At 36.7% G+C, this 27,653-nt stretch overlaps 2 protein-coding genes across 4 annotated transcripts in view; one reads left to right on the top strand and one right to left on the bottom strand.

Annotated features, from left to right (window-relative positions):
• The window catches only part of LOC124163352, a 271,671-nt gene extending 245,539 nt beyond the window's left edge, over positions 1 to 26,132 (top strand). For 2 of the 3 annotated variants that reach the window (XM_046540195.1, XM_046540194.1), the window contains exons 9-18: positions 285 to 440; positions 1,389 to 1,653; positions 2,380 to 2,768; positions 3,701 to 4,203; positions 5,046 to 6,950; positions 11,622 to 12,725; positions 13,094 to 13,295; positions 13,791 to 14,040; positions 15,356 to 15,583; positions 18,346 to 26,132. In XM_046540195.1, the coding sequence (XP_046396151.1) occupies positions 285 to 440; positions 1,389 to 1,653; positions 2,380 to 2,768; positions 3,701 to 4,203; positions 5,046 to 6,950; positions 11,622 to 12,725; positions 13,094 to 13,295; positions 13,791 to 14,040; positions 15,356 to 15,583; positions 18,346 to 18,551 (5,208 nt within the window). In that variant the 3' untranslated portion in view covers positions 18,552 to 26,132. The remainder of the gene's footprint in view (positions 1 to 284; positions 441 to 1,388; positions 1,654 to 2,379; positions 2,769 to 3,700; positions 4,204 to 5,045; positions 6,951 to 11,621; positions 12,726 to 13,093; positions 13,296 to 13,790; positions 14,041 to 15,355; positions 15,584 to 18,345) is intronic. The other variant, XM_046540196.1, reaches the window with a different exon arrangement.
• LOC124163354 (alanine aminotransferase 2-like) overlaps positions 18,414 to 27,653 on the bottom strand; it is a 46,480-nt gene continuing 37,240 nt past the window's right edge. The window contains exon 12 of the transcript XR_006865757.1: positions 18,414 to 18,500. The gene's annotated coding sequence lies outside the window, so the exon portion shown is untranslated. The remainder of the gene's footprint in view (positions 18,501 to 27,653) is intronic.

The following is a 27,653-nucleotide window of genomic DNA, read 5'->3' as shown; positions in this document are numbered from 1 at the left end:
TATATTATGAATACACTAATGGTGGGTAAGGAATCGCAATCAATGCCTTTCATTTTCTTTGATGAAGAAAACTACCCTATTGTTGTCCTCAGTAAATGGTCGTATCGGTTCAGTGTGAAATTGGACTTTCAAAGAGTAATACAGCCTTGAAGATGAGAGACAAGTCGTCTCTCAAAATGTCGGCTTATACAACAGAATTAACATGGCTGAAAACCCGAGATGAATTCATCAATAGTATTCACCAGGAGAAATTAAAATCATTTACTAATTTTCTTTCATTGCAGATGGTAGAAGTGGAAGAAGAATTTGTTGCACTAGCCAACAGTGATATTGCCCAGTTATGTGCAGAGAACATACTGCTGTGGCAACAGTTTCTTGAGGCCTTCACTTGCAAGGACCCAGTTCATCAGCACCTCGCCAGACACCATCATAATCTCAGGGTAAGTAACTCATTTCAAAACCAACTTCAAAAAAGTTAAACTCTATTTCATGTTCAGAGAGACATTACCAGGTGAACCTTCTGGTCTCTAAGTCTAACACAAAAATATACTGTATTTATCTAACTTTAGTCCCCAAAAACATTTTTTCAAAAAGTAAAGGTAAATGGTAAAAGTAAAGGGGGGATTATATTCAAAGGGAGACCATATTTGGAGAAATACGGTATCTTATGTCAGGGGGGCAGCCAGGAATTAAGGCTGGGGGGGTTTAGATGCATCTAATATTGGGGTGTGTGGGGGCTTAGAATGCCTACCAGGATAAGCGGTAGGTGCAACATTAACAAATTGGGGAATTTTAAGATAAACGGTTCAAAATGGTGAGTTTTACAGTTTTCTGAGGGATATTTTATTAATCCTTACACTATTCTATTAGTAATATCAATCCAATTGAGTAAAATGGATTAAATTTAAATATTTCTCTGAGCTCTGGGGGGGTTTTAACCCCCAAAACCCCCCTCCTTGCTGCGCCACTGTCAAAAGTATATCAAACTTAATGTTGGCTCAAGCTTCACTTGCTGATACTGTCTAAGAGCATTCCTCAGGTCAATATTAAGCCAGGTTTCCAAGTAAGAAGGTGAAACTAATATCATTAAAGACAAATATTACTTTGGGGAGACAAGTTGGTCTTATTATATTACCTTAGTTGGACTTCAGTGTATTACCTATCTTCTGAATGAGGTACCTAATCAATAGGTTCAAGCATCACCAGCAAGTGATGTGAATGGGTATTTTAGTATAAGTGCACATATAATTTTGAACGCTGGAAAAATGGTAAGAGGGAAGTAAAAATCATATTTTAGCCTGGGAATCTGTCTATTCCTTGACTGATGTAAATACATATGGCGTATCTACAAAAATATATGACTTAAATTTTATTTATTTACGCAACAGGTAAAGCGATTTGCAGAGGCATTTTTTGTGATTGACAATCCCCGCCAGTCTGCTGGTGGTTGTTATGATGCTACATATTACCAAAGTTACCTGGCAGCTTCAGAGTCCTTGAGGCGTTCCCGTTATCTAGCCTCTTTGCCACCACTGCCCATTCAATGCACTGAACTGGATGGTGATGCTTCAACACTGCCCATTATCTTCGAGGACCAATACCAAGAAGTATCGGAGTTTGCAAGGCGACGCTCAGTTGCCACTCGAAAGTCAGGTAATGCGGTCATCAACAAGTGTCTCATGTCCTAAAACATTCACAAGAAATTATATTAGAGTTACAGCACTGTGATGAAAATTAAAACGTGGCCCCGAAGTATTATTTACCACATTCATCTACATCCAAATACATACCTTTTTGAAAATTTTTAAATTACAAATAATAATAGTTAATAGCATTGTAATGCATTGAATTCCCACATAAGTGTAACTGCTAATCAAACTAAAGTTATTGGTAGAATTTTGGATAAGCATAATTTATTAATTCATAAGGCGTCATCATAAATTTAGGTGAAAATGGTATCAACAGTGTGCTTACATTGCTATTAAAAAATTATGTCAAAACGAAAATTGGTAATTAAAATGGTAGTATTATGGTATGTCACCCTGATACCACCACCAACTTGCTTTGCTAAAATCTCTCAAAATATTGGACTCCCGAACCATAAAAATATTTTCAAAGCCTCCCAGACTAAGTTTCATAAAACCAAGAGAGACAACATCAGATCAAAATTATCTAAGTTTTGGGCAAATTAGCAATTAGTTACATTGAGAGGCACCAAAGTGTTTTCTTCAATAGTTTACCCACATTGTTTACAGAGTTGTGGTCAGTAGCAATTACAGGAAATACAAAACAAAATTCAATAAGTGCTCTTACAAACATATTTATTATTCAAATGCTGTGATATGTCAGTCCTAAATCTATTTCTATCAATCTTCTCAGAACCATTCCTAAACACAGGAGATCTAGATAAGAAACATGATGGAATACTAGGAGGTTCTCCTCTGGGAGTCCTTGGGTCAACTGGTGTTCTGTCATCAAGCGACGGGTCTACCACAAGGTTGGGTACTGGAAATACCACCATCACTGCTTCCTCTGAAGACTGCAGCTGTGGAATTGTAGAGATTCTCGAATCGCGTTCACACAAGATTCCAACACCAGCAAAGCAGCCACTACCAGCTCGGCCTCGCCAGCCACTTCCCAGCGAAGCAGTTACGCTAACCTCGGGCAGAGTTAACACTCCCTCGCACCAGGGACCCAAACAATCAGCTCCTGTTCCAGTTGCATTTAGGCAGCATGTTCCACAAATACCAGTGCATCCAAAATATGAGGCAAGTAACCAATTTCAATTAAGTACAGTTGAGGACCTCAAATCCAGAAAGATTGGGACTGAAGGGCTTCTGGATTTCTGGTTTTTCTGGATTTCTGGTCTTCATAGTATATTTAGTAAATTAATTAATTTATACATGTGCTCAGGTTCTTGTACTTGATATCCTTATGTGTCCCTGACAAGGTTCTAAGCATACGTCCATAGCATGTGCTAACTTCCTACTCATCCCAGAACAAGGCTTGGAGAGTGGTGCCACGAGGTGGCAAGTCAAAACACTACGCAGAGGAATTTTCAAATGTTCTGGATTTCGGGTTTTCCGGGTTTCTGGATTCCGGATTTGAGGTCCTCAACTGTATGTAACGCCTTCTGTTTCTCTGACAAAATTGACTGCCAGAGGGGATCAGGTTGCCAGTGTCCAGATTAATACACTTGGATACCTTAGTGCAGTACAAGCAATGAGGCCTTGTACAGGTGCATGGGTTTGGGAGTTACAAAAGAAGGAGGTGCAAAAACATCTCTGGGCCCCTCTAAAGCCTTGATGGCCATAAGCAACCTCCAGCTTTACACAATTGGTAATCTAGCACTGATTCTAACCTCACCTATCCTGATCAACCTTCAGGTTGACCAAGAGTGTGTGCTTCATTGTCATTCACTCAATGTTTCAACCCCAAGGTAAGTTTGTATATGCAAGGGTGGACTTCACCCTAATCAAAGCCACAAGGATGGAAAGGCTACAATTTAAAGTAGAGGTTCCAATGCCTCTCCCAGCACAATGATCCTGACGATTTTCATTGGAAGGGTCCTTAGACTTCAACCAAGATTAAATCCCAGTAATCCTGGTCAGTAGCCAAATTATCTACTTACTATACCCCGATGCTCCCACTCATACAGTACTAGGGTGTTTTACACCTACTTGTTCATTTTCAATTACAGATGCACCCCCATCCTCACATGTACCAACAGCAGGTCAGGATGGACCCCCTTCTCTGCGGAGACGGCCTACGAAAGTCAATTCCCTCACACAGCAAGTCACTGGACCAGCTGAGAACCGAACTGGAGACGAGGGGCAATAATTCTGAGGCTGCGGCAGCTGCTGCTGCTGCCCTAGCTGCCGCCGGGGCCACCGTAACACGTCCCGGACGGCGGGCTGCGGCCACCCGACGAGCCAACGCAGCCGCTGCAGCAGCTGCCAACGTCTGCGGCCTCTCTGCATCCTCGCCCCCACCACTCCTACCCTCTTCGGCACCTGCTGCCGCCTCCGGCTTTGCCAGCTCACTCCCCCGTCCAAGCCGCAGGACGTCGGCCATACCTCTTTCCCCACCACCCTTCCAGACGACCTCGCAGCCAAGGATAGAGCCACCACCACAGCCAGCAACCCTCCCACATCCACATCACCACTCTCACCGGGAACAGCAGCAGAGGAGCAGCCCCCACAGGTACTGATTCAGGCTTGGTTAAGACCCAGTGGGCACAGTATTTTAATACTTAATCCCAGTTCACAGCAACTTATACTTGGCAGAACTTGAGTTATTATCACCCAGACCAATCTATGAAATATTCCACCAATCAAAACTAAGACCATGCATTCATCATGAAATTGATGTAAGATGATGTCTGATAGTTCATATGTCACTTAATGCACATTACGATATCCTTTGCATCTGGATATTCTTTAAGTAAATTGAAGCTTTTCTCAGCTAATGGCTACTTAAATGCAAGCTATGCCATTTTATGTAGTTCACAATTTTCTCAACTTTGGAACTCCTTAGTTATTTCAAGTTAAGTAGCTGTGAATGAAGCATAGGAACCGCTGACTCTAGGTTCCACTGAGTAAGTGTGGGAAAAAGGGAATCAGGTCTACTCTCACCAGAACCTTTCAGGGTACTGTGGGTAGTTGACCTTTAAAATCTAGTACATACAAGGTTCTCTTCCAGTCATCACAAGTTGAAGTTTTTCTTGAGTGCTTTTCTAGGCTTTGTAAATAGAGGTATAACCAAAAACTTATTTGTTAACGGAAAACATTTTCATGAATAGCTTATGAAAGGTTAACATTATCTTGTATTAGAGAGCGTTGTTTCGGGCTAAATCTGGTGGAATTCAATTGAAATAAAAAATGAAATGAAAGTATTTTTGGAAAATTGTCAGCAATTTTAATTCACTAATTATCATGTGGTCATGCATGTTCAGAATTTGAATAATGTTGGGTATTTACCAAGGTAAATAAATTGAGTTTGCCTTAAGTGATGAATACCCAGGTATTATATAATGCTACCCACAGGCACACGGCCACCCAGCAGCACATCCGACGGGAAAGGAGTACAGACTGCGTTATCCGGCATACCCCTGCCCACCCCCCTCCACCCGCTCCGTCCCAGTCGCAGTCACAGCTCCTGTTCCGCCCCACGCTCAAGGAGAAGCTCAAGAACAGCCTGAGGCTGGAGCTGAGGCTAGCCAATGGCACCGGCCCGCACAACCACTCCTCATCCTCCACCTCCTCAGGGACCTCCAATGGCAATGCTTCCTCTGACTCCGTTGTCCTTCTGGGCTACCGAAGGCTCGAGCAGAGCACCAGTGTCCCCTTTGAGCTGAGCGGTGCATTTGCAGTTGGGGCAAAGCCGTCGCGAGGCAAGAGTAGGGAGCAGTCAGGGAGCAAGAGCAAGACGAGCCACGCCATCAAACACTCCCGGAGTACTCTCTCTGTGCCGGCCATCCACTGGGAGCCCTCCAGGCGAAGGTCTTCCCTGGCAGCAGCTGGTGCTGCCTCCGTGCCCCCCCTTTCCCCATCTGGCGCCCTGTCCCCAGCGACCCCCACTCTCATAGCTGACCTGGCCAGTGAGTCCATGCCCAACCTGACAGGTGGGCCAGCAGCCACATCTGCAGACACCCCGACCCTCAGTAGCATCCAGGTTGGCCTCTACAGTGCCTCCGACCATGCCCTCCTCTCAGTTGAGCCGACTGGCCCCGCTACAATACTCCCAAACAACGTGACCCCCACGGATGCCCCCCCCACAGTCGTGCCACCTCCACCTCCACCCCCCACATCCATGCCCCCAGGACCGCCCCCACACAAACCTCCCAAAACCCGGCGCAAGAAAGCTCAAGCAAAACCTTCAGCGGTGGTGGTGTCTGCCAAGTCACCCAGGAGGTCGTCTTCCTCCCCCCTCTCCTCCTCACCCACCTCCCCGCCACCCTCCTCGCCTTCTTCCTCGGGTTCTTCCTCCCCCACTTCCTCCCCCTCCTCTGCCGGAGGCGATGTCACCTCGGAGCAGAGTGGCTGGGTCTCTAACTCCAGCCGGCGCACCTCTGGGGACCTCTCCAGTGGGCAGCTGAGCCCTGAAAGCGATGCAACCACAAGGAGCAAGGCCAGCGCGGTGCACCACCCCAGCCTGGCATCTTCCTCGACCACAGCTGCAGCAGCCAAGCAAGCCGCAGCCATTGCATCCAGAAGGACTCTCAACGGGGAACTCCTACGGGCCAAGCTCGAGCAGCTGGGCAAGAAGAGGGCCCTAGGGTCAGCGGCAGAGCTGCAAATTCCTCCCCCAAAAGATTCGGACCCACCAATGCCCCCACCTCAGACACCAAGATCCCAAGTGCCTCCGCAGCCCCTGCTCCGCAAGGAACTCACTGTCCCACGCAGAAGGCATCCTTACGAAGAGATACCCCTGCCACCCCCTAAACAGTTCCGCGATCCCCCCCTCTTCCCCAGAGGATCCACCACCGAGCTGGGGGGCTCAAAGAAGGAAGTGATGGGCAACTGCGCAGCCAAAAAGGAGGAGTCTCCCATTCAAGCAGCGGCGCCCCCACCTCCAGTGAAACCCACCACTCCCGTTGCACCGGTGGCACCCCTGACAGCCATAGCTGCCATTCCCAAATTGCCACCGGAGCCATTCAGGGACCCACCCCCCGCCTCGGCCCCGCCCACGACGCCTCACTCAACATTCCACATTTACGAGAGCCTCGGTGATATGGGTAAACGAAGAGCAGTGGGGAGTGTTGGGCGGGCTGCGAGCAGTGATAGAAAGGATGTTTCCCCAAGGGAAGTTTTGACCTTGGACAGGCACATTGGGAAAGGAACAGTGGATACAGAAGGAAATTTGATAAGTGGCTCTCATGCAGAAGAAAATCGCATCAGCTCAATTGGCACAGGGCCCAGGAGAGGAAACCATAAAGTTCCTTCACCAAAGTATGTGTATTATTCTTCTTGTGATGCATTTTTAAAAATAACACCATAACCTTTTTTCAGTGAGATTTAATGTAACATAGAAAACCTTTACTTTGTTTAGCTGCCTTTGAGCATATGCTTCCATTTGGCCTGATTAACCTTCATGCATTCTAATTTGCTGTGACACTATCATCTGACATGAATAGCAATGATTTCTGTTTATTTCAATGGTATTCACAACAAAATAAGTGAGCGATATATAAGTGTCTCCCTCCTTTAAAAGCCCATAGTATTTCATAAAATGCAGCCCTTTCCCATTAGAACATTTGAAGTACTTACTGCACACAAATGATGCAGGTTAGCAAAGCTTATATTTTGCATGTTGTCCAACTTTAGGTCCCAAAATAACTGTTGAGAAACTATCACTAGAGAAATAGAATTATATATGAGTAGTGACAACCCGATTAGTATAGAAGTAGAAATTTAGAAATGTCGAAGAAATAACACCAAAAGAAATGTCAAAGTCAACAGCTAAATCATGGCTCTCCTTGACAGAGGATAGAACATTTTATGAATGCCATGTATGTAATTGATAGAGATAAGGCATATTCTGCACCACCATATTTAAGATGATTTTGAATACACAACAAATTATTTTTAGACTTGTGGTAACAATATCAGAACATATGTAATTAATAATGTCACTGAAGTAGTATAAATATCACTCATCAATATTTCTCAACATTTTTTAAGGTTTCTCTGATCTATGATGTGAAAAGGAAATCACCAAATTATACACTTCCCAAAGCAGTAAAGTACTTCACATTGAGAGTGAATTCTGGCTGTTATAACAGCAATGGCATTAACTGTATTAAGGAAAGATATCATTCAGAAGATTTTAAAAACAATTTTAGGAAGGGCAGCGTTTAATGGTAGATAATGCTCCCTTATATGCTATTTACTAAGTAAATTTGCTAATTTTTCAGCATTTTTTTCACCCATGCAGAGAAGCATTTTCTTACATTTTAAACAACGAAGGAGAGCTAATAATAATCTTATTTAATTCATAGAACATTTACAAATAGAATGGCATAAACAGGGTATATTTATAAGCTTTAAATAAAAATCTGGGAGCTAAAAATTTCTTAGGCTATTGAGAAAATAATTTTCATTGATTAAAAATTTACAAAAATTACGTAACATATTTCCCAAAACATATTTTCTTCTATTAGCATAATTATAGCTCCTCCAACCACTGAAAGCCCTCTAGGCTTTATTTTCTCACGGCTTCTCAAAACATCGATAAAGCTACAATATTACGTATGCAAATACTAATTGATCGTTGAAATTTATCCCACTGTAATGCTCCTCAGGCACCTTATGTTTACTTCAGTTATCTAATTATATATGATAACTAGCTGCACAAACCATTTGCAACATTGAGCACCTCCAGCACATCTACGCCACATGCAAAATAGGGGTATTCATTTACAAGGAGCATAATCAACTAAATATTTGATCTATCGATATGGAGGTAAAATCATTTTGCAAAGAGATAACATTCAAAGCATAAGAGAATCAACTGCAGCAAAAGACCAACATCTGACGTTCTGTTAAACACATTCCAAGTCTCAAACTTAAAATACACAGGAAAATATCTAAAAAAACACAGAATAAATTTCAAGTTCTGAAACAAGACGTATGTGAGCACAATAGCTGTAAAACGATAAAAAAAGTTCCATACATTCTGCCACAGAACAGCCATAATAGAAAAAATTGATGAGACTCATTTAAGTGCTTGACGTGTGCTAAATTCATTCTTAAACACCAATTTTTTCTCAACAGCTAACCTCTATAGACAGGTATGAAGAACATAATGGGAGCACAGAGAATTAATGAGCTGACAGATTTTTTGCATTTAAGTCAATATGTAGTTCAGCCTATCTATCTCAACAGGTATGGAGCTCGAGTCATGAGCATTAAGGTCAACTGCGACCACAAGTCACCATTATTAACATGAATGAGGAAGCTACTTTTATATAAGAAGAGTCATTGGATACTGAAAGATACTGGTTTAAGATACTGAAAAGAGTAGTCAAAAAATAAAATTTAAGTTTTTACATAACAGAAGAAAGGCAACGAGTTAGAATTTTGTTGAACCTCTACATGTTGCCCATACACCAGCAGTAATTGCTTATAAGCACATTGCAAAGCAATCTATAAATTAAATCAATATTCCTTCATTCATATCTAATTACATGTATGTATTCTTGTGTCAATTACAATGAAATGTAGGGCTGTTAACAGATATGCAAACATAAGTCCTTAATTAAATAAATAGAGATTGTTTATATCTTTTGCATATGATATGTGCAAAAAAGAATAACAAAACTTATATTTGTCTAAGCAGTAATTCTACATTGAGAGTAAGAATTTTCGTATCAATCAAAAATTGCAGTGCTTTACCTTCATCGTTTTGCTAAAAATTAGGAAATTCTGGATTAAAAAATCCTGTTTGATCAAACTTGTAATTCTTTTAGCTTGATATATGAATTTTTGATCCAATAAGCATAAGAAAATTTATATTTAGAGAGGAATCAGGACATCCTCATGTCTTTTAGTTTGAGAACAGGCACTTTGTAACAAATGCCATAAAATTAATGATTTGCTCCTTATTTGATTTAAACTCACTAAAAACAATTAGAGATACAGCATACATTCCACAATTCAATATTCAATGTTTGGTGTTGTCAACTGCACACTCATATTCTTACATGTTATTAGCAGCACGTCTGGAAAATGCATACTAGTACCTAGTAAGAGAAGAAATTTGCAAGTTACAAACTTGAGAGCAAAAGCCACCTTTTTATTCCATTTGTTCAGTAGATTTTTCTTCTTTTTTTAATACAAGGAAAATGTCTATAACAGCTTTTTTCTTTTTCTCTGTTTTTTGCATTACATACTTAACAGTAGTAGCCTTGTTATTCACTTTTTTAATCATTCTATTCCTTTACTTTCTTTTATTCTTATCACTATAGCTTTGAATGTATTAGAATTCTTTGCCTGGTTTGCAATTCATAGTATCTTTTCCATTTGATACATTGCCAAATTAATATTCAGAAACTGAAACAAGAAAGAGCCAGTAGGTAAAACTTATTTCTTAACACACATCAAAAATATATCGATCAGTTTTAAATTCTAGCCACTATTGAAGAATTCTAAAGGACTAAATCCTAACCACAATAACGATTGCTAGCGACTCAAAGGTAACACAAAGTGCTAAATAACTACATAAATGTTACAGTTACGTTTATGTAAAAGCATCATTAATAATTTCATATGTACCCCATGACGATTAATTGTCACTCCTTGTTTTCATTACCTACCTATAGAGTCTCCATGCATTAAAAAAAAAGTATTTTATCCATTATGCAAGCATATTTCCAACTTATATTTCATCTGTCACCATTTCTTCAAGGTAATCATAAACCTTGCGACCCTATGCAATATCAATCAATTTATTTTTGTTCATAAAAGACTATCAATTTTACTGATTGCAAAGCTATACCCACTTGAAATCCAAAATTTATCATTTCCCATACAACTTCACAATATTAAATAATTTAGCCCTAGTGAAAAAGAGAAAAATGACAAGTGTTGAGCATTAAAATTACAGACATTATGTATTTCCTTCCCACACACACCATACAATGTAAACTACAAGCAGCTAAATCTTTGAATTGACATACTAACCCGAGAGAAATCATGACAGGAGACAGTCACATTTAGAAGTCCACTGAAATGATCAAGAACTAAAAGAGCTCCCAAGGGTTTCATATTAAGAACCTTCATAGGGTTACAAATTGAATTAAAACATGCCTACTTTTGGAGTTAAATTTAAGCAAACAATAAAATCAGCTATCATTCGGAAAATACTGCACTTCGTGGAAATACCTACTACAAGGCTCATTCAAATACATTCTGGTTCAAGAAATATTTAGTCAATGATTCATATTCATAATTTTCAATGTCATGTTCACATTGCTTTATATAACACTTAGGAGGGTTTCATTTAAATACAACTTTGAAGGATTGTAAATTGAGTAGATAAGTTCACATGATTTAGAAAGCAAAAGCAGATGTCATATGTAGAAAATGTCAATTGATGTGCAAATGATGCTTCATTGTGATTCCGTCCCTGCAATTGCACACACTTATATAATCCCAATCAAAAAATATGAGCTTGCTTGTGCATTCTTGAGTCAATATTCATGGAAATAATTTTATTCCATTTGGTGAAAAATTAATTGACTTCTGAGCATTATCATCTACAACTAGGGAATTACCAATCACTTTGCATGGTGTTTGCTTTGGAATCACTGTGTAGTATTTTACGTCCATGCATATATATATCAAAGCTTAAAATGGATATCGTGAATAGAATATTATGTTGGCACATGTGAGTAAATGTGATTGTACAGTTCCAAATAGTATCTACAATGTAATGAATTTGTTGTATATTGCATTATGTTTCTTTCTTATATTTTGATCATAAAGCATTCGGAGAGCTGTTAAAATGCATCAGACACCTACTCCTAATTTATTAATTGCATCTTTTAGCCATTTTTGTCCTGCCTCTGCTAATAAAATGGTTTATGACATTACTGGTTATTTCTCATTAATCTCCCAAAGGACTAACGCAGCTGATCAAACAAAATGCTTATGCAACACTGAGCCCCTTCTACTTTTGTTTGAGCATCACCATCAGCAGCAGCAGCAGAAAAGACAGCAACAACAGTCTCAGCAGCACCCTAAGCACCACCAACACAGCCCACAGCAAGTACAGTCCCAACCTCAACTCCAACAATCTCCCCAGCAAATGCAACCTCAGCATCCATGCCAAACCCAACAGCAATTACAGGGCCAGCAACAACATCAGCACCAGCAACAGCATCAGAGTCAACAACAACATCAGACTCAACAACAACATCAGAATCAACAGCAACATCTGAACCAGCAACAGCATTTAAGTCAGCAGCAAATGCAGAGCCAACATCAGCTTTCAAGCCAGCACCAGCTTTCAAGCCAACACCAACTGTCTAGCCAGCAGCAACTGTTAAGCCAGTATTCCCAGCCAACGCAACAGCAAATACAACAGATCCACCAGCAACATATGCAACTCCACCAGCAGCAACGCCAGCAGCACGAGCAGATGCTGAAGCAACAACAAGCGCAACAGCAGGGTCACACATACCAGCAGCTCCCCCTCAGCCAAATACAACCCCTATTCGTTGAGCTCCTCGCCCAGCAGCAAAACTTGCAGAACGTGCAAAGCTACAGCACAAGACAGCAAGCGCAGCAGCCCGACATTCAACGCACAAGTTCCACTGTGGCACCATCCACTCCCGCCAGGAGTGTTGACATTGGGAGTGTGGAGAGAGGACCGAGTTTAAGTGCTGATATGTCCTCGCAATCAACTCTAGCGATTGGTGATCGTGTAGACGAGAGGTTAAGTAGTGATACTAGTGAAAGGACTCCTTCACACATGTTGCAAGCAAAGCAACAGCAGGCTCAATGTGCAGGCTCTGATTCAGGTGTGGGACTTAGTGTAGGGGGGGATGTTTCATGTGACTGTTGTGAAGGTGAGGAACATGACAAGCACAGGCATGATACAAACTCATCAACTTCTGTTCCAAGTAGCAATGGTACGCTTAATGAAGATGAGAGTCAATTGAGCTTTATAAAGTGTAAGGAAGAGTTTAAACGACAGATGAACTTTACTGGCATGATATATAGGTAAGGGCTTAAAACACAGTTTGCTATTTAGAAAAAAAATCTATATCAGTTTAAATTTTATTCACTCCTATTTCATATCCCAGCCATCAATCCTGCTGCAAATGTTCTAATTATAGATGACATGAAAAATTTACATAATACATACATACTGTGAAATGTGTGAGATTTTATTTCCTGAATGAAAATTTTCTATAATAAAGTGTGCTTTTTGCTTGATTTAACACAAGAATTTTGTGTTTGTTCAATGTTGCATTTAATATCGATACTAACAAATTAACATTAGAATTTAGAATTTTTAAAAAATAAAAAATAAATTCTTATATCTTAGCATATGTCAATTGAGCATAAAAATTTTCTTTATTTTCCAGTGATTTTCCGACATTAGCCTCAACTCTTCCTTACTTCCACATAAGTGATGAATATCGCATCTTTTCTCCTGGGGGATTACATTTAATTGTTTGTGTTCATGGATTAGATGGAAATTCGGCAGATCTACGGTTAGTTCGTACTTATTTAGAAATGGGACTTCCAGGAGCAAATCTAGAATTTCTAATGTCTGAGCGCAATCAGGTATGTTGGAGTGAAAATTTCACATGTCAGCATGAAGTTTTGCAACAAGCAAATTTTTTTAAAGATAATATGCACTTAATTTTGCTGATCCTTACTTTTGATCCGAGAGTAAAATAGCTTCTTTATAATTTTCAGCCAGAAAATAAGACCAATGCCTGAAATGGGCATAAGTTCTTGTATATTATAAAAAAGGAATAAAATGCTAATTTCAATCACTGATATCAAAGTCTATATTGAAGAAATAAAAACTACTGATGGGCTGTTTATTCCTTTTTCGAAATATTTCTTTTAATAGTAAATGAGATCACTCACTACAGACCCCTGACTATGTTTGAAAACTCTAAAACAAGGATCAATTTGATTAAATAGTGCCTTGTAAAATAATGTAAACTACTGTAATCAATAAAATCCCTGATGCTGATTGATATTTGAAAGTACATAATATACTTTTTATTCCTACACATATCATGTCTCACCATCTCATCTATTTTTCAGGGAGATACATTCTCAGATTTTGATACAATGACTGATAAGTTAGTAGCAGAAATATTGTACCATGTTGAAGCATATGGTCTGAATCCAGCAAGAGTGAGTTTTGTGGGCCATTCACTGGGAAATATAATTATACGCTCTGCCATTGCTCGGCCACAGATGAAACACCTTCTTCCTCGTCTCCACACATTCCTCTCCCTCTCAGGACCTCATCTCGGTACTCTTTACAACAATAGTGGACTAGTCAATATGGGTGAGTGACCAAAATCTCAGTCTTATATTTTATTATAATGAGATTCAAAATAGCTGATACAGTAAAACCTCTTTACATCGTAATGGAGGGGACCAAAATTTGGGCAATATGATGTATGGAGGTTCACTATAGAGAGGTTTTAATGATATGCACCATTTTTTCACATCCTTTGGAAATGAAAGGCACTACTGTCTTTTAAACCATTATATTTATGCATTTAAATAAACATGGATGCATTAATGAACATATATTTATTATTTAATGATGACAGAAAGCGAGCGCTATGGCATGATTTTTACCATGATTCAAGAGAGAATGATGTGATCTCTCTTAATTCAACAGTCACCTAAAATGATTAGGATAGTTGGATATCTTTTTTTCTTATTTACTGTTACATATGCTCTCATATGGAACAAAATGGCCATAATGCATGGTTAACGTGAAATAAAAGGAAAAAAATAAGCGTGAAACATTTATTGCTGAGAATGTCATACCATGTACGTAATGGCGGCTGTATTAATGGTCTCTAGTTGTCTCGGTACAATTTACAGAGGTAGTTAGGCAGTCTCGGGGGTGTCTCCTTGGTATGATAAGTGGAGGTTTTATGAGATAAAGAGGTTCACTACAAATAGGTTTGTCTATAAATTTACATGTAAATCTGATGGGACCGTAGGGGTGGTATGAAGTATGGAGGTTTATGATGTAAAGAGGTTCACTTCATAGAGGTTTTACTGCATTTGTAAATTTATTCACAAAGTTTTTAACAATTTCATATTAAATACTGGTAGCCTTTGTTTTCATTAGCCCTTCATGAGCCAGCCAATATTTCATAATACACCTTTAAAAAGAAGATGAATTGGGCTGAAATTGCATAAGTTAATTCAATTTTCATCAAATACACTTAGAAAATGAAATTTCAAGTATTTGAAATATAGATGGAATATTTTTAATGCACATATAAATGTGTTGCCCATGCCAGAACTGTTTCAAAAAACTTATTTGGGTAGTGTATTCAATGAATTCATATTATCAATACCTTTTAATGCTTAAATTCAGAGTTGTGTCAGGAAATGCTAATGTTAAATAAAGAATTGCTTGTAACTGCCTGGAGAAATTTGTGAGTCAATGATGAGATATATCCACCATGTGTATCTTGCCTTTGGACAAAGTTGGCATATTTCTTCGTGTAAGATAAAAACTCTGAAATTACTCAAGAAGTTTGCTATTTGGCTGTAAGAATAATTAAAACTCTCTAGCTCAGGCTGATGCACAGCATCCCTACCTCCAAGGCTCATTTCATTTAATTTTCTTTCAGGAATGTGGTTCATGCAGAAGTGGAAAAAATCAGGGTCATTACTTCAGCTGTCATTGAGAGATGCACCAGATGTCCGCCAAACCTTCCTCTATCGCTTAAGCCACCGTTCCTACCTCCACCATTTCAAACATCTCCTGCTCTGTGGGTCTTCTCAGGACCGTTATGTGCCACTTCATTCAGCTCGTATTGAGCTGTGTAAGGCTGCAGTGAAGGATACATCAGTCACAGGTAGAAAAATGGCACCAAAAATGTCTAAACATTCAAATTTCTGGAGATGAAATTTCTGTTAATACAATCTTCTCCCTGATCTATACAGCTTTCAGAATTTTAAGCGGCAGATAGATTTAACCATAGCTATTTTTTTCAATGCAACAAAATCTACCAAAATAAATATATCAAATTCTCTCAGAAGCACTACGTTCCAAAAAGTCACAAAAATTATGTGTCCATTACAATATCAGCATAATAAGGATGGTTAAAGGAATATTGATAACACTCTGTAATTAAGTGAAATCAAAACTTTAAGAGAGAAGCAAGATTCCCGATGATGTACTTTCATGAAAACATAACAAGGCCCAACTATGCACGTTAAAATTTTACTAAACATAAGTAAACCTTTTAGAGAAATTTTTTCCATCAAGACAGAAACACACTGTAGAGAAAATACTATTTAAAAACTTCCTTCAGAAGTATTCTACAATCTCTCTCTCAATCCTCAACTCTCTATTAACTGCATGGGCTGATACACATTAAACTTTACCATAGCCCCCTTTCAATAGGCCCAATTCCCCTTAATTGCCGTCAAAGTTTTCTAGCTAAACTCACAGAGCCCAATGGATATAAAGCTTCATGGTAAGACCTTTACTCAGAAGTCACTATCAAGACAACTTTAGGAGTTTTGCCACTAATCATTGACAAGGCAAAAGCTATTAACACAGGAGTTTATGATGACAAACTGAGACAAGAATTGGACGACTTACTATAATAGCAACAAAAGCTGATACCATAACAGAAAGAGTTGGAATTGATTTAGACAATGAAAATATCAAGATAAATAATGAGGAACAGTGCAAATGAAAGTGAGGATCCTAATTCAGTGATATTACCTCTTGAAATTTTTTTACAGTAGACAGAGTCCTAGATAAATCACTTCAACTTGACCCTTACATAAAAAAAGCTTGATATACAACTGGGAGTTTCAATTGGCCCCCTAATAAGCTCAACAAGCCTGAGCCTTATTTTATTTTTTATTAAAAAGAAAATAAGGCTGTTAAAAAGTTATAGGTTAGGTGGTCAATGGTCGTTCAGAAGGCTAGTATCAGGTGCACTTAAGTACATATTCATAAAGTTTTTTAATCAACTTGTTATCCATTTTATCCCATAAAGAGATGATGACTTTGGATATTGAAATGATTGATTGAGAATAAAATTCCCTTAGATGATGGGTTTATTGATAAAACTGGACTCATTTAAAAAGAGGTCAAATACAATCAGATAATTCAAAGATTAACTTGCATTAAAAATATTATTCCTTTAAGAGGACGTTTGTACAGAGATCACAGGATTTGTAGTGCTTACAACAGATTCTTTCAGATTGAGGAACAAAACTCAATATATTACAGAATTCATACATTTAACATTGCACGATTTCACCTAGTGCGATGATTTCAAGCCCTGCAATAATTAGTGAGCGCGTTGCCTGCATACAGATACCGTGTATAGTGTGTTGCATACCCTCTAGGATGTCCAACCATACAAATTAGTATTTTCCATTACACGCTTCAAATCTTAATGAAATTATATCTAAAATGAGCAATAATTATAAATTTGGAGAGTAAAATGGCATTAGATGTCTAAGAACCTTCTGAAATAATTCTTACCTAATAATCTATCAATTTAGGGGATCCTTTTAAAGACCACAAGTTAAGGCAAATGATTTTTCCAAAATGGAATTTGGTACTTGGCTGCACTTTCAGATAACTCCATAAAGGGCCATTGCCAAGTAATCAATGTTTTTCCCTCAAAAATTTATATATTTCTTCCAATAGATGCATGTAACAATCCTACTTAAAGTTTACTCCTTCCTTAAGATAATTAGTTGAAATTGACTGAAATTTTATACGACTGAATTAGTGAAGAGCAGGAGCAATTTCCACAATTTTAAAATTATTGGTACTACCGGTTTTGCTTTACGGCATCATTAGGTACAATATATCAAGTGTGCCACGTCTTAAATAGGAAAGGCAGGGTGGGAATGGTAAGACGGGAAGGCGGAGGAAGGGGAAGAAAGGAAGGGAAGGGTGTACAATCACAGGTGCTTGGAAAAACCGAGGATGGAGTCAGTGCGGAAGTATAACGAATATACAACCAATTGGCCTTAAGGTCTTCACTCCCTTGTATATTCGTCATACTTCCTCACTGACACCATCCTCGGTTTTTCCAAGCACCTGTGATTGTACACCCTTCCCTTCCTTTCTTCCCCTTCCTCCGCCGTCCCGTCTTACCATTCCCACCCTGCCTTTCCTATTTAAGACGTGGCACACTTGATATATTGTACCTAATGATGCCGTAAAGCAAAACCGGTAGTACCAATAATTTTAAAATTGTGGAAATTGCTCCTCCTCTTCACTAATTCAGTCGTATAAAATTTCAGTCAATTTCGGATGATAACTGAGCCTTATTGTTGTGCTCGCTAAACAGTCGATTAAGTTCAGAGTGAAATTGGAAATTCATTGAGTAACACGCCCTGAAAACGGAAGACAAGTCATCTTCTGAAACATTGGCCTATTAGACTGAATTAACCAGGTTGAGATCCCAAGGAAGAATTCCTCAACCTCATTCACAGTTTGCTTCTCCTTCAAGTGAAAATTTAAAAAGAAATAATGGCTTTCCTTCAAAGTAATTATCACGTAATGGTGAGATAAATTAGGCTGTAAAATACCAATCTCACCTCATTCAGAAATTCTGCATGATGCTTTCATACTTTTCAGGAGCTGCCTACCGTGAAATGGTCCACAACATCTTATCCCCCATTATTGGGCGTCCTGAAGTAACGTTTGTTCGCTATGATGTCCATCATGCACTTCCTAACACAGCAAACTCTTTGATTGGACGTGCAGCTCACATTGCTGTTCTTGATTCTGAACTATTTATAGAAAAATTTTTAGTAGTGACAGGATTGAAATACTTCAGATGAAGAGTGCTACTGGTCTATGAATTTTGAAGAACTCTGGTTGTCAAATACCATAAAATTTGATTGCATATTGTCCACCAGTGTAACTAACGAGACAATGAATTTACACTGATTCAATTTTAATTTTAAAGCTGCTTCATATCACTTTCAAAACGTAAGCACCCAGTGAGTGCATTCTAATCATGAATGAAGTGCTATTCTTTTGAACTTGCGGTGGCATTTGAATAATGACAACATTTTTGTTAATTTTAAAGATAAAAGTTAGATTTTTCAAACAAAATTGAAGCTTAAATTTGAAACAGGAATAATAAAATGTTTCAAGGTAGTTTATCCATTACTTTGTAAATTTTTTAATGAAAAAAGAAAATGATTGTGCATGCTGGTGAAAATTTGAAAAAAATGCAAGAGGTTTCTGCATGTTACTGTCTCCTGAACACCATTTGCTGGCTCAACCGTGTGACTTAAAAAATATTTATCTAATGACACAATAAATACTTTCCAGGAATATTTACCAGAAAAGCGATCAAATAAGAGCACATACTTGCTTCATCAGTTTTTTATGTAAAATATTTTGATTCTCATAATGACTCCTGATGTTAAAATATGACAAAAGACCATATCAGTATGTTGAATTAGATATTTCATGGTATGTGAAGACCCTGCCATATGTCTGATCTTATGGTCCCTTGAGAATAGTCACAATTTGAGCTGTAATAAAGTCTGTGTCTTTCTTAGTTGATGCCAAATATACTCTTACATAACTAAAAAAAGTAACACTTTAAAAATGATCATGTTATGATACTATCTTTTGAGTCTTTTTCTCCTACAGGAATTTATGATTCCATAATAAGGTAAGTTTTCTATTTTTTTTCTGAGATGTGCATAATCTATTGCCATTTTGTTTAACCAGTATCATTAACTTATGATGGCTGGCGAACAAAGTGAGTATTCAAGAGTTAGCAGTCAATGAATGACCAGTTAAACATAGCAATTTTGGACTGAGGGTCTACCAAACGTACAGCAGGCATAACTAATAAATTTTATTCATTAAAATGTTAAGGAAAAACTATAATAAGAAAGGCTGACTAGACACTCTTAGGATTAAAGTGAAATGAAAATAGCTAATAATAGTCTTCAAGAATACCAAATAATCATTGCACTCAGTTATAAAAAGCCCTTGGATAAAGTGTATAAAATAGCATTATAAGGAAAATAGGTATATGTACATAAAAATGATGTAAAGTACATGGATTTTTATTGAAAATTACTCTAAATCTAGAAATACGCCATTTCTAATCAATAAAGGGAATTGAAATACATAATACAAATGTTAGGTCTGATGAAAGATCCAAGCAAAGGATAGAAGTATACACCATATAAGCCATTGAAAACAAAATGCCTTAACTAAAGAGGATTATTGAATATTTCAATGGAGAATTATATATTCAGGGAGGAAAAAAGCAGCCTTCAGGCAGATTTAATGTTTAGTTGTATTAAAATATGTATTATTTTTAATGTTGGATGACAGGGCAACGACAAAGCAAGGGTAGCTGTGGCTACAGGGGTATCAATCAAAGCTATATTTTCTGTGGATATAATGCACCGAAACAAGATTGCTAGGTTCAAGTTTTCACGAGATTTATGGTTAGGCAAGAGGTGGTTTCCCTAGATGATGAAACTATAAAGATGAAAGATAATCCAAGTACTGGAACCATTTTACAATTTATCACATTTTATTGGTCTACATATAGCAAATTTACCTCCCAATTAAGAACAGCCTATCATCATTGCTAATATGATCGCGTAGTTATCCTGCTTAAGCAAGACATATGTTAACTAGATTGTATGCATGGATTATTTGCCATTTATAACTGTACGACGCAAAAATCTGTACACCTGGGAGTATTTTCTCACCTAAAAGCTAAATTACCCACTTGGCTACTTGTTTCATTGGCATGATAAAACAAAAAAAAATTACATCCCTTTCCCAAAATAGGTAAATATTTTTTTTACATTTGAAGTCATGTATGTTCAACTAAAAGGACAGAAATTGAAAAAGACAATGAAGCACTGATAAACAAAGTAAAATAAGAACAGAAGAGACCGGAATGCCACCATAGCAAGGACAAAAAAATCCATAGCATTGAATATTTTTAAACTAATCATAACGAAGCTATGATAATAAACATTGTTATTTACAGCTGATATATTGGAACACTTACATTAAGGATTATGTAAAATGGCTGTTTACTATAGAAAAATAATGTATTCATTATCATTTACAACAATGATGTCACTATCAAGTGATAAAGAGTACACACAGGGGAAAAATGAAATGAGAGTTAAATATTTTTAATGCAGTTGCCACAGTGAAAATGAGTAAAAATACCCAATAATAATAAGATAGTAATATGGAGTTGATCAGACTTTATATGAAGGAACATCAGAAACTAGCTATTATTGCTCAAATGTCCATCACTATACTAGAAATTACTATAAATGCATTACATGTCTTCAAAGGTATGTTTACAACTGAAAAAATATTCCCATGGTTTTTAATGCGTACAGGTGCTGAGAAGTGAAGAGGGGGAGTTTAGTGGATCAGGTAGACTGAAGTTAGGACAAGATTTGAAAACCATTCCTATTCTCATGCTTTCAGTTTATCCACCAATATTTTACTGCATATATCCTAAATGCTATGAAATCCTCTTTCCAACCTCCGTCTCTCATTTTTTTATAATTCCATTGTCTTCCATTTTACATTTTTGTAACTTTCACAATAGATGTAGCCATATAAGTTCCAATTGCAATGACAAATTCTGCTATTCACCATGCAATAGTAAGTCATGTATCCCCATTGCTGTCCTAAAATTCAGCAAGTCCAGTCATCTTTTGCTGTCATACGATCCAGCCATCATGGCACTATCCCATCCAAAATTTGTCTGATCCAATATACAGTTGAGAAACAAGTTAGACCTTGTCACTTGAAAATGGTGTAGCTCGCAAAACTAAAAGTAAATACTTTATTTTGTCCAACCTTCATCACCAAAATACTACCTATTCTCCCCATGCATGAAAATACAATATAAAAATGAATTTCAAATGCATAGTTGGACGATATCCTCCTCATTATCTTGCCTTCTTTCATACCTATCTCATTGACAATAGTGCATGATATATAAGAAGTTAATATTAATTTTCCACCAGCAGTTCAACAACAACGAGAATCCAACATATTTTCATTATAAGCTTTGAACAATCAATATAGAATCACCAAATAAATATGCAATGAAAAGTAAGATTTTAACAAGGCTGAACTGAAGCAATCCCCAAAAGATAACTATTGTTGTCTCTGAATAAAATGGGCAATATTGCAAGTAACAACCATTGAAATAAGAATACACTTCCACAGAACAATCCTAATGTTATCTTGAAGCAATGATTAGAGCAGCAATTTTCCTTCACCTTCAAAAAATGAACAATAAAACTTATGTATATCTACATCAGTAAAATTTAGCATTTTGCAATCAATGAAGCAAAGGTGAAGCTGTAACATACACTGAATTTCCAAATTTTTTATCAACTTGTCCAAATTGATTACAATATAGAGCTCCAATATTCGATTTCAAAGGAGGGGAAATTTCTTCTGAGTGTATATTTTTCCCCAATGAAAAAGTGATGTATTTTATAAGCAAATAGATAAATCATTCAGATAGATAAGCTAGTCATCATCATTTCATTCTAGTTTTTGCTTAATGTTTTCCCTGCATCTTTTATGCCCATTAGACTGAAAAATTTGTTTAGATGTGGGAAAGGGAAAGAAAGAGAGACTATAGAGGAAGGTAGGGAATGTATGAGTAACAGAGTGGTTGGGGAGATTGAAAAGCAAGTGATGGGCAGATAATCGAACAAATGGTTTATCAAACAACAAATAACCAAAGCTCTGCTGTACCTGTCCAGTATTATCTCTGAATAATGCAGAACAATGTATTAAGCTTCCATAAAAAAGTGCAGGAATATGATTATGAATGAAACACGGTCTTCAAAGAAAATGTTATGCGATCCACCACACATAAAAAGCAAAATTCAGCCGTTAACACAAACGAAAATAATGAATTCAACAAGATAAACTATTTCATTGATTTAAAAAAAAACAACCCAATACAGTCCAAAATTCAAATGTCTCTTCTTTTGGCATTTATGGCCCTCCCCTACGTAAAATCAAAGTATATTATACACCAGAGCAAATATCTTCATGTTAAATTTGAATGAAACTTCTGCAAGCTTGGACAAGCTGCGATTGTCAAGCACTATGGGCAATTCAGATGCTTGTTTTTGATTTATCTTGGCTCATATATAGACCTTAGCTTCGTATTTAGGAATGCATCACAAGACTTGAGGTCTAAATATGAACCAAGATAAATCATAAACAAGCATCTGAATTGCTCATAGTGCTTGACAATCACAGCTCCTCCGACCTTGCAGAAGTTTCATTGAAAGTTAATATGAAGATATTTGCTCTGTCTTCAGAGTAAGCTATCTCAATTAATATTAACCAAATAATGTTGTATTAACAACGTTACTTAAAGCCACCCAACATAGCACACAAATTATCTTTTTTACCTAAATGAGTACTGACTTCAACAGCTCATTTTTTTGCTGTTTCTAGTTCCAGAAGTATATTCAAATTAGTCATTGGATAATTCCTTTATATTTATCATTGGTAAAAATACCAACACTTTTTTTCAAAATGAACCTATCATGGACTGGTAAACTTACACAAAAAGTGAATAAATACGTTAAATGCATGTTTAAGGAAACTCTGAAAAAAAAACAATTTTATGTTCTATGGTATTAAATTAACCTGAAAGAGTAGTTTTACATTTTTAAACTGACTTTCTATTCCAAAATGATGACAAGTTTGGGATGAAATTATAGTAATTCCGGATGCGAATATGAATCCAAAATTCCAAAAAATATCCAAACATACCTAATATACTTCATTCCATGTCCTTAATTGCTTAATTATTTACCAGTGCTTACTATCGAAAATCACTTTCAGTTAAAATTGAAACTGATTATACTGTAATTGCATGCCTTGGGAGAGCCCAAAAAATTATTAAGCATTAATTCCTCCGACTAAACTTTCTGATTTTATAATTCGAAAGTGGGAACCACATTTGCATATTGTTCTATACAGACTATGATGAAATTGTCCTAACTAGCATGTTTTCATATCATCTGCTTTCAAATCTAAGCCACTCTTAAAATGATGTGACCTTACTTTCTCAAGGATGATTTGAATGGGTTACTTTTATTCACTCAAGGATAAAACCACAAGCTTTAAAGCAGTGTTTTATCTCTAGGTAATGGATGAACCAAAAATAGAAAGCTTTATGCAAGGGAGCGAAAAACTTCATGCGGGTAGGCATTTTGTTATAACAGCAGTATCATATATTCCTGTAGCCATTGGTTTTTATTCTGCATAAATTTCATGCCTTTCTATTTTATTCTTCTTTATGACCCTAGAGTCCAGGTTCATTGTGTAAGTGTTAATGTTCCTTGGATAGGACTTGCACCTATATTGTTAACTTGCTTTGACTTTTACATACCAGCAAAACAGAAACACTTCGGATAATGCTAGCAATTATACTGATTAGAAAACATAATACTGATTATAGCATATGAAAGCAAATATGGAGAAATAGTATAAGGGTCTAAATATGAATCGAGATAAATAAAAACAAGCATCTGAATTGCCCATAATGTTTGACAATCACAGATACTCATATTGCAGATGTTTCATTCAAATTTAATATGAATATATTTGCTCTATCTTCCCTAAAAGGGAAAATACTCCCAAAATGTGCATATTCCAGCAATTACAGATGAGAAAAACAGGGCCAATTAAGTCAAGTGCTGATAATATGTAAGCCTTCATAAGTAATGGAATACTAGCTTTTATTTTCTCAGAAATGTTGACCATATCTTTAGTTAACACTCGTCTCGTAAATTAAAAATGCCCACAGCGATTTGAGGCATTAAAAAAAAAAAACAGAATTAAAAGTCGTGTTATAATGAAAAAAGTTTAGTGACAGCCTTGTCTCTATGTTATACACCATACTAAATAAAAAATTTGAAGATACAGGAATAATTTTGTTGTGTTGCTACCTCCCTTAAATTCAACATGCAAATGGACCAAGTCAGCTGAAGTCAGGTTAACCACATTTATAACTCTTAGTGGGTTCAATTACATTCATTAAGGAAATTTTATTTTTCCTTATAACAAAGATTTATACTTAAAGTAAAATTTCATCAGCCACTGACTACTGGCCTATTTCTGACAATGCAGTGCATAGACCTTAAGAATTAATTTCAGGTCAAAAACAAGAATTATTGTATGTAATATAGAATCTATGACTCATATAATTCTTTTTCATAAAAATTTATAATTAACAAAGGGAACTTAATAGAATCATTAGTAGTAATTGCTTCATTATCATACATATAAAAAAAGAGATGGACAAAAATGTTTATGCCATAACTTTCTCTTATGAAATGCCTTTATATGAATAATTAAAAGAAGCACAAAATAACTTCTGTAATCAAATTAAAAATGTGTGTGTGACACAAAAGTCCCTCCATGAATTTTGGAATCAACATTGTCTTATTGCTCACAATAATATCTTGTCTGTCTCTTGTCACATCAAAACACCACTATCACCCAATGAGCTTGCTAGTTTAAGTCCCATTCCTATTTTGGGTTCTGAGGACAAATTTTAATATAGAAAAAAGTGATATGTTATCGATTTTAGGAGCTTCACTGTGGTTTAAAAACATGTCATGATTTCCACTACTCTTTTTTATTGGTGCTGAATGCTAGCTTTGCAATTAGATGTGAAATATTTTTGTGCCTACCATTATTTCAGCCTTATTTCACATTTCCCAACATAAAGTTTCATTAAGAAGCATTGTGTTTTGAAAACGCAAGCAAACTTCAATGCATTTATTGGTCCTTAATTATTTCTATTTTGTACTGAGTACTTGTATAAATATATGCAATTGGAAATCTTGTATAAGAATGACATTAGTAGCTGTTGATGGAAATAAAGTGTGAATATTTTGAATTTAGCATGAGCTGTTGCAATGAGTGCTAATCGGAATTTGAGGTAAATGTACGTTAAATCATTAAGGGGTGTTTCAACTTTCATAAGAATCGGCCCCTTATCCTAACGCAAGGGCCTAATTGAACAGATTGCAAGCCATTTTGAGCAATTGCCAAGAAAGGCCTATATTAAATGGCTTAATTGATAGAAAGAATTAGAAAGCATTGTAATCCCATTTTTCAATATGTTTTCCAACAAAAATTGTTCCCCATAACACAGTAATTATTGATGTGAATTGCAAACCATCACATACAGCTCAAAATGAAATAAATGACACATATGATATTTTATTACTGTTCGTTAACTGAGAAGGACACAATAGGGCAGCTCAATTCATGTTACTGAATGATGAAAATGTTTAGTGCTGTGATAGAGTGTACTTTTTACTGTTTATTATAATAAAATGGTTGTCCAAAGATTCAGCCTTTTGAATATCCTCCAATTCCCATCCACCATCAGCTAATGGATACATTAGAATGAATTATAGATACATATCTCCCTAGTTATAATTCATTCCTTTAGGAGGTCTTTCGATATAAAAATATTCAAGCTTTAACTCGGTGAATGATTACAAAAACAGTCAAACAAGTTGTAATACTAAGCAATATTTCCTGATAAGTGACATTTCCATAATTTAACAAAATTTACATATTCAACACTAGGTACTACCATAAAATTGCGATTACCTATGCATGACTTTCACCTTTCTAAAATATCTTCAATGACCTTTAATTTTGCAATTTGAACATGAAGGTTTCACATTTTAATACAGGGTTGGTCATACTTTTTTTTCAGAGTTCCTCAAATTCCTCTATTAAATTCAATATTTTTCATGGTTTTAAACAAGTAATATGCCTTGTTTACTTCATTACCTGCTTTAGTTTTGAATATGACTGATAGCTTTGAGAACACAACTAGGTACTTCATTAAATTTACAAGGTTTTTCCAATGGAAAACCAATCAAACATCTAAAATTAATAAAGTGTCCCCAAAAATCAATAAATAAACCTTTTCATTGAGAATATATGCACTATTAATGCCATGGTCTTGTGTATGGTTTAATTCACTCCAAGGTAAGCTCCAAATTGCACCATTGGGGAATTTATGAGGGGTAATACCGCCCTCCCCAAAGTTACTGGGAAAATAGAAAAATGCTAACCATGAATGCAAATTTAATATGTGAGTAGGAGCAGCATACCCTCCTGGTGCCATATGCCCCTGTATTGTACACAATCACGGTAAGTCGAGGTCAAGTAAGAGAATAAGGAAGTTGGGGGAGTAGAGAAAGTAGAAATGAAGTTATAGTCTAACCTCTATCAAATATATGTCCTCCCGACGACGAAAAAAATTAGGTTTCGATTTTCCTCCAATACTACTACATTTTACTTAAACACCTAAAATTTTCATCCTCCATAAAATGAACCTCTTTACTGTGAAAAATTCGGCAGAACGAAAGAAGTTTTTGGTCCAGAGTTGATTTTCAACCTCTTTAGATTGAAACAATGAAATATATTTAAGCATTTTAGTCCTTTTTTTCTGTGATGTGATTTAAAATAGCAGAGGGTATTACGTATTTATGATTGCTGAAGAAGTCTGTAGAAGCCAGCATCATGTAAAGGGCATATTTCATTTTAATTTCATTGCAAAGCCCAGATTTTTTCTGAAAATGGGATAGATTCATGCAAAGAATCATCAAAATGTTTGCATTTCTGCTAACCAACACGATTATTTCCATTAAAATTTTAGCAAGAGTCGATTAAGTCTACCGAGTTGCGCATTTTCAACGGTATTTTATCTATTGCGAATGTAGTGCCGGGACCTTGAACTATCAAGCTGGTGACTTGTCTTCACTTAATGTTTTGTTCCCCCATCACAACACCAGACAATTTCCATATTAAATTTGATTTACTGGAGTTAAGTCAATCCTAGATCACAAGTG

Source organism: Ischnura elegans, chromosome 8 (assembly GCF_921293095.1).
Source record: "Ischnura elegans chromosome 8, ioIscEleg1.1, whole genome shotgun sequence".
Classification (NCBI taxonomy): domain Eukaryota; kingdom Metazoa; phylum Arthropoda; class Insecta; order Odonata; family Coenagrionidae; genus Ischnura; species Ischnura elegans.
This window is presented reverse-complemented; position numbering and strand designations above follow the sequence as displayed.